This window comes from Staurois parvus, unplaced genomic scaffold (genome assembly GCF_062004578.1).
Source record: "Staurois parvus isolate SC_StPar_1 unplaced genomic scaffold, SC_StPar_1.0 ptg000011l, whole genome shotgun sequence".
In the NCBI taxonomy this organism is placed as follows: Eukaryota; Metazoa; Chordata; class Amphibia; order Anura; family Ranidae; genus Staurois; species Staurois parvus.
In genome coordinates this window covers 20848760-20862323 of record NW_028317807.1, presented here as the reverse complement: position 1 = coordinate 20862323, position 13564 = coordinate 20848760, and the positions used below count along the sequence as shown (strand labels likewise).

Sequence of the window (13564 nt, the reverse complement as noted above, 5' to 3'; positions counted from 1 at the left end):
GCTGGGCACCGATCATCAGGGCACTGATCTCTGCTCTGACAACTGCCGGTTCTCGCCAGTGCTTTCCTCACGCTCTGACAGCATGAGGAAAGTGCAGCCGAGAACCGGCAATTGCATTTCCCAGTGATCAGCGTGTCATTAGACATGGCTGATCACGTGGTAAAGGGCTGCTGTGATTGGCCTTTTACCACATCATGGGATCAGCTGTGTCCGTAGGACACAGTGATCACAGAGATCGCCGGGTGCGCGCCCCCGGGGGCGCGCAGGAGAGTGCGTTCTGGGAGGACGTCATATGACGCCCTCCCAGAACTGGCCAGCCACAGTGTAGCCATCATTCAGCTATCTACGGTTGGCAAGTAGTTAAAAAAGCCACCACTGCCTGTTTTACCGAGAAGGAGGAAACTCGCAGTATTAGCAATAACAACTATGATTTTAGCATAAACGTCTGTGACTAACACTGTCACCACAGACAGATACATTAAGAGGATTATTATATACAGTAGCACTCTTCAAGAGATAGGGATTCTTCTGTTTGCATTAAAAGCTTTAGAGACCATTTCGACACTTTTCCAAATAGGGTTTAATACTGAAAAGGTCAACGTGGTGCAAATAAAATATTTACTGAAAAAGATGTTACAAAGAAATAAAGAAAGGAATAAGGCAAAAGAGAAATAAAAAGGAGGTGAAATTGGAGAATACTTGCAAAGTCCTGGTTTTAGCAGAGTCAGTCCATGAGCAAGGTGTTATTGGCTCTCAACTTGACAGATGTTCCTTCATTGATTGTAAAACGAGAGCTTCCCAACAGGTCCTGCCATGCTCTTTTCTGTTGTATCAAAGGGGTGTTGACAGAGACCATCTGACCAATCATCCGGTTTAAGGGGTGGTGGCTGTGAGGTCACCTGTTTTATGAAGTGTTAATAAAGTGTTATACTAATATTAATATCTTCCAGTATGTGCAGGTTGTATTCTAGAAACTGGAAGATTACTGTTCAGCATTATATTTGTGTCCAGGGATACCAAATACAGAATACTTTAGATGGATGTCACCCAGGAGGGGGGGGAGACTGCTTTTTCCCCTTTCATTTGTGCTAACCCTGTCATATATGACCTTGATTTGTTTGGTATGATATCCCCTTTTTAAATATATGCATATTATTAATGTGTTTTCTTCCTGTTGCATTTTATGAATTGTGTAAGGATTTTGTTAAGTTGTGGAATACGTGGAGATCTCAGCGAGATATTTTTATGGCACGCTATGCGTTCCTAGAGCTTTAATTGCCTTACACCTCATGTGGGACAGGCTTAACTGAGTTTGTCATTATTTTACGATTTGTCAGAGGGAAGTGGTACTCTGTAGCATTTTTTATAGTTCGTGGAAACAGACATCCTGCAGACTTCAATTAATGTTTTACAGCTCTGACAAGGTCTGTGTGCTGGCGTTCTACTATTTCTAATTGAGATAAGATGCTCTTTTGAAGTATATTAAAAGTTACAGCTACAAATTCCATAGTTCATGAGAAACAAAATGACTGAGACCTTAAGAAGATGGCTGTCACCTACAGCTTCCATGTACCTATTGTGCACAATCGTTACACCAGCTAGTGACCAAATGGGGTATTTACCATTTTAAATCAACGACTACCTTCAATCAGCACAGGAGCCAATTTGTGTTTGTTTTTGCCGTATTCACACAAAACAAGTATACAAATGGCTATACAAATTCTATATAAGTTAACTTCTTAGTTTTTTTACATTCCAAATTCTGTTATTCCTAGAAACACAGTGTCTCTCTTATGAAATTTTAAGCTGAATTTCTCCACAATGTCTCTGCTACAGACTTGAATGAGGGCTTGTTGTAAAGTGCTTTTACTGCTTGGTAGCAATATGTTCAGATTTTCATGCACATAGTCTGTATACTAGTTAACTGTAAAGAATTGTATTATAGAAGTCCTCTGTGTTTAAAACTGATCAGTAAGAGTGTTCATACTTAAAGCAGAACTTAACAGTAACCATTCAGATTGTCCTCCCCATCCCTCTTTCGCAACACCATGTAAAAAAAAAGGCAAGTGCATAGATGTGCCATTGGTCTCTTCCAGCTATTTGGCAATAAAACCAATGCAGCCATCACAAATATGAATTGGTAAGTTCCAATATAATAAATATATCGTGTTAGATGTAATACTGCTCTAAGTTCCTCTTTAAATATGCGTAGTCTGGACACAGGTTATCTTTACAGCTCATGGGTTTATCAGTTTACTGGGCACTGAAATAAAAAGGAAAACATAATCTATATGCAGGTACATATGCGTTATTTAATACAATTATATTTGAATATGTTGATAGACTTTCTTATTGCAGTCCTGTTCTATGCTGATTTGTATTTATAGAGTATTTGTTTTTGTACAGGGTTTCTTTGTTTCAATAATCTATTGTTACTGCAATGGAGAGGTAAGTCAACATTTTAAAAGTATAAAAGAGGAGAGACAATGGTGTCTGTTGTTCTTGTTATATAAAATGAGAGATTGCTGGCATTTTTTACATTCTCCTTGTCTTTGACTTTAATAATTTTTAATATCAGATTTTTTAACTTTTTTCCTGAAAGCGCTCTTGGTTTTGAAAACTAAGCCTAATAAAACATTTTTTTTTAATCTTGATGATAACATTTTGCTTTGTGGATGTTACATTCAGCTCTTAACATTATATATACTGAGATTTACATTCAAATAGAGACTTTAACAAGGTTTCAGTCCACTAGACAGAATGTATTTTATGATTTTTTTTTGGCCCCTTTTATTTACCCGAAGAGTAAGCTGTAACACAATGTTCCACGCTTACAGGGTTTGTTTAGCAAAAACTGAACAGAGAATAGAGATATGCACGACAAAAAAAAATAATTTGTTTCGGATTTGTTAAGTCAATCATTTAGTTTAATCATATTCGCTGTTAGAATAATTCATATAATTTATTTCAAGTTCATTGACATTCATTACTATTATGATGTGGAGATTCAGATACATCCAAATCTCTGAATAACGAACATGTTGTCCGAATTTCAATGCGTAGCAAAACAAATTGCACATGTCTAAACAGAAATGTCTCTAAGCCTAATCCCTATTTATGGAATGGCTCTGTCTATTTCCTCTTTAGGACATACAGTAATTGGTTTAGTCTGAGCCTCTCTACTAAACTGGTTTTATCAGTCACCATACTAGACCTCTTGTCTTCTCACCCATAGACTGCTGCTCATTTACTTTAGGTACACCAGTCTGTTTAGACAGGAACTGCCTCTGTCCCTCCAAAATCTTAGGCTCTGTTCACATTGCTGCAACCTAACATATGAACACAGGGCTTTCTTCATTTAATAAAATTTTTACTTTATTTCCAAAGGATTTGTACTCTTACACAACACAATTTAAGGAATGCATTTCTTACAATATAACATACTAATATAACATGCAAATAAACAGAAAATTTTAATAATTACTATCTTAAAATCCTCTTTTTAAACTTACCAATCCAAAAGGATACAGGTAAATATGCCAAGAAGGAAAAAAACATGGCCATGCAACCTCAAACATGCACAGAAGTAAAAAAAAGAAACAAGAAGGGACATACGTAAATCGGAAATCTAATCATCCTTAACCAATCTTATTCTTGTTTTCCAGGAAATACTGTGTATCTTACAAAGGGCTTCTTTTCATACGCGTAACCTTTTTCTATTATCTAAATGTTAAAATAATATTTTAAAGTGGTAAGCAAAAGGTATGATAGAATAATATGTATATATACTGTATAAGACATGATTTGATTTAGTAAAGTATTATAGAAAGGTCACATACTAAATGCTGTGAACTAGGAGGTAACATGTCTAAAAGGATTCTGGGAATGCTTCCTTTAATATATTTATTCCTGTGTGCTAAGGTTTCTGCAGCTAAAAAAAAACCAGACTAACATATGGCAGAAAATCCAAGTATAGGTTTCAGGGGACAAGAGAGGAAAAAAAGGAAAAAAAAAGTATAAAAACTTGCTTGACTGACCTGGATAAATTATTCTGTGCTAAACTGTGCTTTAAGTATAATTGCACTGCATTATCATAGGCTGTAACATTTTATATGCTAAATTGTTTTATATAAGTATCTACATATGCCAAGAAATTTAAAATTTGCTATTGAAAACTGCAGAACAAACCATTAAAATTATTTTTGTATGCAACAACAGCAGAAAAAGTGGTGGAGCCAAGATAGCAAGGTTGCAATCAACTAGATACTTGTTAATAAGAAATCTGACATATAATGTACATTTACAGTGCAAATTCCTTGAGGATTTGAAGTCATAAAAAAAGGTAAAAGCGTAATTATGACATGGAAAAAATTGTTAAAGATATAGATGAAAGCAAAATACAAAGGGATAGACTGCTTGGGTATGTTAAAGTTGTTTCCCCAATAATACAGTAGACCTGAATTGCAAGCACTAGGAAATCAAAGTGGGCGAATGAAAGACATAAATCATAAAATCTGAAGCAGCTGTTTTTATATGTATTTTTTTTTCTTCTTTCATGAAATGTAACATTGCAGTCCAGCATTCTCAAATGTCCCTTTTTTTATGTTATATAATCAATAGTCATGTAGAACAGTAAGTGCAACCTATGGAAATTGTATACTTTTTCAACATATTTGAACAATCAAACATCAGATCCTGATTTAAATAGTGCCTACAGAAAAAGGTGACATACTTGAACAAATGACACATAATATTGACACAGAAAATTAATTTTCATGATTTAGATGACTTAGATTAAAGTTAATGCAGATTTGCCATATGTAAAAAATAAGTACTGCCATTAATCAGAACCTTAATTAGGGAGTATGAAGGTTTTATTTAAACCTGAGCCATTAGGGTCTTCCATTATTGACTTCAGTGGCGTCATTATACCAAGATCAATAGCTCTATCTAAGGCCCTCAAGAAGAAAGTTGTGCACACCTATACGTTTGGCGGCAAGGGTCTTAAAAATAACCAAATTATCTGAAATCAATAAGGAAAATAATCTAATAATAATAATAAAGTGGTGCAAATTTCAAACTTTTTCCAGGGCTGGCTGGCTGGCTGCCAAAGAAATTTCACCCCAAGCACTGATCATGTAATGTTAAAAGTCTCCAGGCACCCCAAAATGTCATTGCAGTGTGTTCAGGCAGCTACAAGTTGAATATTGCAAATTGTTTAGAAGGTCAGGTAGTCCTATGTAGAAAAGGAAAGATGTCACAGTCAAATGACTACAGAAGTATACAGCGGGCTGCAGATACCTGTTGCATATATGCTCAGATATTATCAGAGTTACTTGCAATGTGGGTATTGAAGAGTCTAATGTGTAGTGCAGCTTCCAGCAGAATTGTAGTCACTGAGAGTGCCCTGTAGCCAACAGTGGCTGTGAGGCAGAGTGGGTATCAGTCTGTACAGGTGCTCATCCGAGGTTACGGTAAACCTAGTTGTGTCTATCCAAACCAGAAGGATATCTGTTCCAGAAGGACGTGACAGGATACTGCCACTTTTCCACCTCTGACAACTGTAAGAACTCCACTTCCACTACCCTACTAAGCACCTGTATGGACTGCGACCTACTCTGTCTCACAGCCCCTGGTGGTCACAGGGCACTGTCTGTGTCTGTCCTGCAGGAATCTGCACCAAAATTTTCTTAAATATCCATATTGCGAGTGACATTGATAATTGTTGAGCTTATATGCAATATTCTTTTAGGGTTGCTGTGCTCTGCTACATATTTCTCTGTACTCATAAGAAAGAGCCTTAGCTGCCTCACAGTCATCAAGCTATACATTATGCATCACATCAAAGGTGAGAATGTGAGGCCATCTGTCCAGGAGTTGAAGTTAAACTGTAAATCTACATGATAATGATCTGAAGCACAATATAATTCTACCAAGAAATTACTCAAAAATGAAGAAATAGAAGATTATGCATTGTCCTAATCAAAAGCCCTAAATTGATTCCCATTGAAATTTTGTAGGGGCATTTTGAAATAGGCAGTTCATGCAAGGAAATCCACAGTAATCTTTCAGCTAAAATAATTTTACATAGAGAAGTGGTCAAAGATTTTACACGTCAGAGAATGGTGGGCAGTTAGGCCAGCCATTATTATTATTATTATTATTATTACATCGAGTTTATATAGCGCCAAAGGGTTTGCTCAGCGCTGTACAATAGGGGGGGGGACAATACATAGCACAGTACAACAATAACAAACAACGTACGAGGGGTAAGAGGGCCCTACTCTTTCGAGCTTACAATCTAGGAGGGAGGGGGTAGTGGTACAGTAGGAAGTGGCTGAGGGGAATGAGGGGTGGGAGGAAAGAGGGAGAATGGCCGTTAGGTGAGGGTGGGGTAGGCTTCCCTGAAGAGATGGGTTTTGAGGGAGCGCCTGAATGTGAGGAGGGAAGGCGACAGTCTGATGGATTGGGGCAGTGAGTTCCAGAGGATGGGGGAGGACCTGGAGAAGTCTTGCAGTCGTGCATGGGAGGAGGAGACCAGGGAGCAGGATAGAAGGAGGTCCTGTGAGGAGCGAAGGGTACGGGTAGGGCGGTACTTGGGGATCAGGTTGGTGAGGTAGTCAGGGGCAGTGTTGTGAACGGCTTTGTAGGTCAGGGTTAGAAGTTTAAATTTGATGCGTTGGGCAATCTGGAGCCAGCGGAGGGAGAGGCAGAGGGGGGTGGCAGAGGTGGAGCGCGTGGTGAGGTGGATGAGTCTAGCCGCTGAGTTCATTTTATCAGCCATAGTAGATGGATTGAATCCCAGTCAATTCAGCAGGAGCTGGCCAAGGTTTGATTCATCCATGGGCAGCCTGGTTGTGCTGAAGTCGATTCACTGACTGACTTCAGCACAAAAAGTCTGTCACATTTATTGCATATCTATAGCCACAGCATGGTCATTGTGTTCTGCTGGCAGGGAGGGCTCTCTGCCAGGAAAACACAACAGCGCTGCGGGAGGGATTCCCCCTGCAACACTGATTGAGAGAATTGCATTATCTGTAGCGTACCTTATACAAAATGCAGACAAGTCGTTTCTGCTAAAGAGGGAAATACCAACTTGTCATGCAGAGGGTGTAATTAATTTTTCCACAGTACACTATTATACTATTCCATCTACTGATATATTCATTTATATTACCTTTATCTATAGACATTGTTTGAATAAAGATTTAATGTTTGCCTGTTCAAATATGTCCCATGCGGTGCACTTAAAATGGTTCTAAAGGCTCAAGGATTTTTACCTTTATGTATTCTATGCATGAAAGTAAAAATCTTCTGTGTGCAACAACTCCCCACCCCCCCCCCCATCCTTACCTGAGCACCCTCCAATCCAGCAACGTTCTCAATAGTCTCTGTTGTCCGGGTACTCTTCCTCCTCATTGGCTGAGACAGAGGCTCAGCCACAGTGAGCCAATGAGGAGAGAGTGGGGGGTGGGGCCGAGCCATGGCTCTGTGTTTTATGGATGCATAGAGCAGCATCTCAGTTTGGCGTATGCAGCAAAGCTCCCAGGGCGAACAGCTTTCCCTGGGGGCACTGCTCGAAGGGGAGGAGCCAGGAACACTGAGGGGAATCCAAAAAGAAGAGGATCGGGGCTGCTCTGCGCAATACCACTGCACAGAGCAGGTAAGTATAGACTTTTTTTTTTTTAAACAAAGCTTTAGTGTCACTTTAATTTTTCCCATGACTGAATATCAAAACATTCTACTCACATTTAAGCACAAATTATTGATAAATCAATATGTATAAAAAATTTTTTTCTTTTAAAGTAATATATCTCTGCTAATTAATTAAAAATATGAAAATATGGTCTTCGTGATCACGATAATACCTTGCATGCCAAAAAAAATGCTTATTTTTAGCTGTATTCATATTGAGAAAACACATTACAGCATTAGGTTTTGACGTTGTGCATTGTTTAAATTGTCATTCACATTACAGGGTATCATGTCAAAATGTCAAATGAGAATTGTAGGTGGATATCTGAGTTGAGTGTTATGAGTTTTATTTTACTTTTTTTGCGTAGTTTAAACTCTTTCATCAGTTTACACTCTACTTTAAAAGGGATATACTTGTACAGTTCTGTGTGACACAAATCCTAGCAATAACTTTAAAAGGTTAAGCTGTTCTCCCATCAATCATCCAATCTTCTGCAAGAAAAAATCCAGTGTTTTTTTTTTTCCTGATTGGTTATTCAACATTATTATGGCATTATCTAATTTACTAAACTAAATAAATATTTATTTTTCAAATAAAATGTACACTTTTCTAAATGAACAATATCCGCTCCTTGAATAAATCAATCCAAATGAGTTTTCATAAAGTGTATGAGCTCTATTTTGAGTATCAAGAGAAGTGCATATGAATGTCGGGGAATTAGAGCTGGGTACAGATTAACCACTTGAGTCCCCAACACTATTTTAAGTTGGTACTAGGAATCAGGAGATATGAGATTTACTAAAACTGGAGAGTGCAAAATCTGGTGCAGCTGTGCATAGTAGTCAATCAGCTTCTAACTTCAGCTTGTTCAGTTAAGATTTGACAGTAAAACCAGATTTTGCATTCTCCAGTTTTAGTAAATCCCCATAATGACTCCTGTGGGTCCTAGTGAGGGGAGGGGGGCTGAAACTGTCATGTGTCAGTGAAAGATTACATGAAAAAAATTAACTCCTAGAGTTCTAATGCTTCTAAAGACCACTCCATAGGTGTACTTTGGGGAAACAAATGTAAATACAATGCTTCAACGTATTGTTTGCATCGATAGTGTAGTGATGTCATGGGAAATGTCACCAAACTTGTCAGTATGGGATCCTGGACAAATCTGCAAATCTTATCAGCCTATCTGTACAGAAATAGACCTTTACTATAGTGATCTATTGCTGGCTAATTGCCAACAAGAAGAAAAAAGTGTAAAAGAATTATAATAAATTATATTATATTATAATTATACAGTATACTTTAATAGAGTGCAGCGCCAAAATATAATACAAAAGCAAATCAAAAAGTGAAAAGAAAAAAGAAATCACAAAGAAGTAATTCACAATAAACCCAAGTGTTATCCAATCACCATCAATGTACACCTACCAACTCCCAAGCTGCATGTATGTAAGCAGCAAACAGTGCATGTAAAACTTAAAGCCAACAACCTGGGATCCTGTCCCATAAATAGCTTGTTAATTGTCCTGGATTATTCATAGATGAATCAGGAAAAACAGCATTGGGCATCATTTTGCCGGAGACCACTTTCATTCATAGATTTAGCAGCCATTTTTCCTAGGTCTATTTCATTTATTAGACAAATAAAAGAGGTGGAGCTATGTGCTGATGTCTTGCCTCAGATTCCATTTACGGGACCCGCGGCCATCTCAGTGAGTGCTCTCCTATTGTTTTATTGCTTTCTTGCTGTATATGGTGTTTTTAATCTTATAGCTTTATATGATATCTATATGCCATTTAACTTCTTTGTAATGCAAGATTGATCCTTTTGTTAAAATATTACACTATATAGTCCTTTTGTGGCTCTGCTTGGTGAGCTTTTTTTCACCCATCACTCTTTAAGTGTGGATGGCTTTCTGAAAAGGAGGTTTGCTCTGCTTCTGTAACTGAGGAAGTCCTATAGAGGTTGTTGTCTTTAAGCTTTATATGTACTGTTTTCTGCTTACATACATGCAGCTTGGGAGTTGGTGAGTATGCATTGATGGTGACTGATTAACACAGTGGTGCCATTGTCCTTTATGTGGTGGAAGAAATACATGGACACATGGATTTAATCAGGGGACTTTATTATATTACATTATATGATATTTGACAGTGTCTTATATATTCACTTGAACTTATGGTGAATTACTTTTTTGTGATTTATTTTTTCTTTTTCACTTGTTGATTTGTTTTTATATTATATTTTGGCACTGCACCCTATAACCCTATACATGGCTTTTCTTCAGCACATTAACCAAAGTACAATTGTATTACAACATACATAGCATAAAACATTGTCCTACCAACTCAAGACTTTCACCTACAGAAGGGGGTATCACAGTCCTAGGTATTTTTGGTATTCCCAACAGAGAGATGTTCAGCAATTCAACAGCTCAAATGTTCTTTCAGACCCTTGCCTCACTTTTAAACTGCTACTGCTTCAAAAGGAAGAGAATGCACCTGCTCCCAGTGCAGTAACCTTTATTGAATGGATAAAACACAAGTAAAATCACACTCTACTGCTCCATACATCCTGTGTGAAGTGATCTGCATATAATCCCTTCCAGAAGGTCCATTAACCCCTTACTGTCCCTAAAGGGACCATAATCCAAATACAGAAGAAATATAGCACTTGTCAAGGACCAGTCCCTGGCATGCTGTATAATATAATGTCTAAAAATAAATTAAAATGGTCCCTCTTAAAATTCCCATAATTTGATCATGTCAAATTTCCAGGTTGCAATATTGATGTTGGATGATCTGGATCAGGGGTCTTCAAACTTTCTAGACAAAGGGCCAGTTTACTGTCTTTCAGACTGTAGGGGGGCCGGACTGTGGTCATTGGGAGTAGAAAAGGTTCCGATGTCAGTGGGGAAAAAATATTGCCCCATCTTTGGTGTCATTGGGAGGAATTGTGCCCATCAGTGGAGTCATTGGGCCCCATTGTTGGTGTAATTGGGAGGAATTGTGCCCCATCATTGGTGTCAGTGGGAGAAATTGGGTCCTATTGTTGGTGTCAGTGGGAGGAATTGTACCCCTTCATTGATTTCAGTGGAAAGAATTGTTCCCCATCAGTGGGGTCATTGGGCTCCATTGCTGTGTCATGGGGAGGAATTGTGCCCCATCATTGGTGTCAGTGGGGAAAATTATGCCCCATTGTTGGTATCGGTGAACAAAATAGTGCCCCAAGGGCCAGTTAAAAGCAAGCAAAGGGCCGCATCTGGTCCTCGGGCTGCAGTTTGGAGACCACTGATCTGGATGACAATTGATTGTTCACTGCACAAGCTCACAAAAGTGACTGCAATGTCATGTAAATATTTAAAGTTACAGTACTTGTGGAAAAGTCATCGTTTCTCCAATTCGTGATGAGGGAATTACGTAGAAATAGTTTACAAAAGAAAGATATGGTTCTTTTGCTGTCTCTTTAGCCCACAGGAATTGACAAGTACATTTCATCTCAGGCAAGCTCAATAGATATTTTCTGTACGTGCTGAAAACTAATGCCACTTCTAAGGACTATTGAGACACGATATATTACATTTTTGTTTTTTGGTTTTGATATGCTTCAGGTCATTTAAACTATAAACTATAACTACTAAGCTAAATATGTTAAATTTCTTACAATATCAGGTGCAGACAGAAATTAAGAAAACATGGACCAGATGGAATCTTGCTTTTGACTGGAAAAGCACAACACACTGTGGTAACTTCAGGTACGGCTCTGTCTTGACAAATATGACGCACAGCACTAGCAGCCAATCACATATGGTAACCAGCTCACGTATGGTATTGATCTCCAGCAAAGTCAGTCGAAGTGTCAGCAAACAAGTTGATGGACACATGAATTTGCCAGGGTATGTTAGAAGTAACTCAGATCAAGACTGCTTACCACAGTGGATCCAGGAAGAGGCCAATGAGGAGGACGAAAAACAAGTTGATGATATATCCTTAAAAGAAACATTAAGGCCACGAAGGCAAATAAGTACAGAAGCAGATGTTAACAACAGAAATGAAATAGAAGAAACACTGTAATTAACGTTAACTGATGTTCCTAAGAGCAACCAACAAAATAAAAAACTAAAACGGGTAAAAGATATATTTTTTATAACAGGAGAATGTGATTTGTAGAAATCTTTTCAGCTTAATTCTGCATTGAAAATGCAATGAATAGCCTGAATCTTAAGCACAATTAAAGTAAAATGACTGATTGTTCATCTCTGTCCATCATGGAGAAGACAAAAAGTTATTAAGTGTAGCATAACATCTTTTGTGCTAAAGATAATCACTGGACTCTGTAAAACATAATATATTAGATTTAAAAAAAACATACTATATGTCAAAATCCACTTTAGTATGAATTGAAATGTTAATTTTAAATTATTATGTTTTTTTCCAGTTCTTTAAATACTTTTTTCTTTCTTATTTGTTAAGGGAAAAAGTTTTAGTGTAATAAGGGGTACTTGAGTTATACTGTATCCCACAGAAGGATTTGGATAGTGGGAAACTAAAGAAAAAACAGTGGTCAGTCTGGTATAACCCCTCCCACTATGGAGATGCTTCAGGTTTTTTTTAGTGTCCTACAAGGATGGATGTCTTTATAACTATTTACTAGCAGTTTTATATTTTTCTTCAGTCAAGATTTTGTCTACTTATGGGCTGAGATCTGTACGCAGCTTTTCAGATTGACACATCAGTAATCAGTAGCTTTAGAAGCCACACCTGGACCATGCAGGACTGAAGATTAAACCTATGTACACCGGGAACTTCTTATCAGACCTCTGTGTACTGTGTTAGCTAGCCGAAGAGTGCTTTCCAGGCACAGCCTCTTTTGTGACGCTTAATGAGTAGGTCATGTAGACTGAGTGTCTGGGGCCAATATATATTGAATTCATTGAGCATAATTATTACCTTCTTTTTCAACTGGTTTCTACAAAAAGGACACTGAGGAAATAACGAATGCATCACTCGGTGGAGTGGTGTACATGTGCACTCTTTACTCTATTGCCACATTTTCAGTGTGAGGTAGCATCTTCCAATCATTGCTCTTATTTGCAGGAGACATACCATTCCATCTCTGTTAGTTTTTGCTGATGCCTGCATGGATCTGGTCACCTCTGGCAATGCAACCTCTACTGCTTTCAGCAGCTGGTTCATGAGTATTCAATGGTTTTACCTGATATTCTCAATTATATTGTATCTGGTATTTAGTGTAATATGTTCAGTCTCAAGTGTAAGGGGAGTAGTACCGCTGCATTTGGTCTCTCCAGCTCATGATCCACTTCTGAGGCAGCCTGCAGTGTCCTTCCTCAGGGCCTGACACCAACAGCCTGGATTGTTGTCTCCTGTTTGAATCAGGTGTGGCCCTCTATTCTGCCTTAACCATGGAGGAAATATTTTCATGTGTGCTTGATTTTATGGGCCAAATTAAATCTATTATTTCTGACTCAGAATGCAAAGGATAAAAAGCATACTTTTATACATACATTTTCCCTTCTTGAATTGTTGTCTGATACACTTACAGCTGTAGGGATCTCTGAGTCTCTGACAGAGAGTCTCAATCATTGATGAATGCATTTGCCCCTGAAGAGCCGCAGACAGCTGCCATAACTCCCAGGTTTAAATGATACTATATTGTTTTTTATTGATGTGATGCATGACACTTTAAAATTGTAAGAACAGTCTGTAGCTTCTACCAGTGCTGTTACCAACCTGGGTTTTCTGAAAGGTCCAAAATTTATCAAAATGTTTCCAGTACACTTCTTATTTTAAGGAGTTCTGTATGGAGATTGGAAATCTCCTGACAAACTATTCAATCCTTGCACATGTTTT

The 13564-nt window shown here is 38.0% G+C and overlaps 1 protein-coding gene across 2 annotated transcripts in view; it reads left to right on the top strand.

Annotated features, from left to right (window-relative positions):
* PTH2R (parathyroid hormone 2 receptor) overlaps window positions 1–11827 on the top strand; it is a 477959-nt gene extending 466132 nt beyond the window's left edge. Inside the window, exons 12-14 of one of the 2 annotated variants that reach the window (XM_089672855.1) lie at window positions 2407–2448; window positions 11366–11448; window positions 11536–11827. In XM_089672855.1, coding sequence (XP_089528981.1) covers window positions 2407–2448; window positions 11366–11448; window positions 11536–11767 — 357 coding nt within the window. In that variant the 3' untranslated portion in view covers window positions 11768–11827. Of the gene's footprint in view, window positions 1–2406; window positions 2449–11365 lie in introns of both variants that reach the window. The other variant, XM_089672846.1, reaches the window with a different exon arrangement.
* Window positions 11828–13564: the final 1737 nt, after the last annotated feature.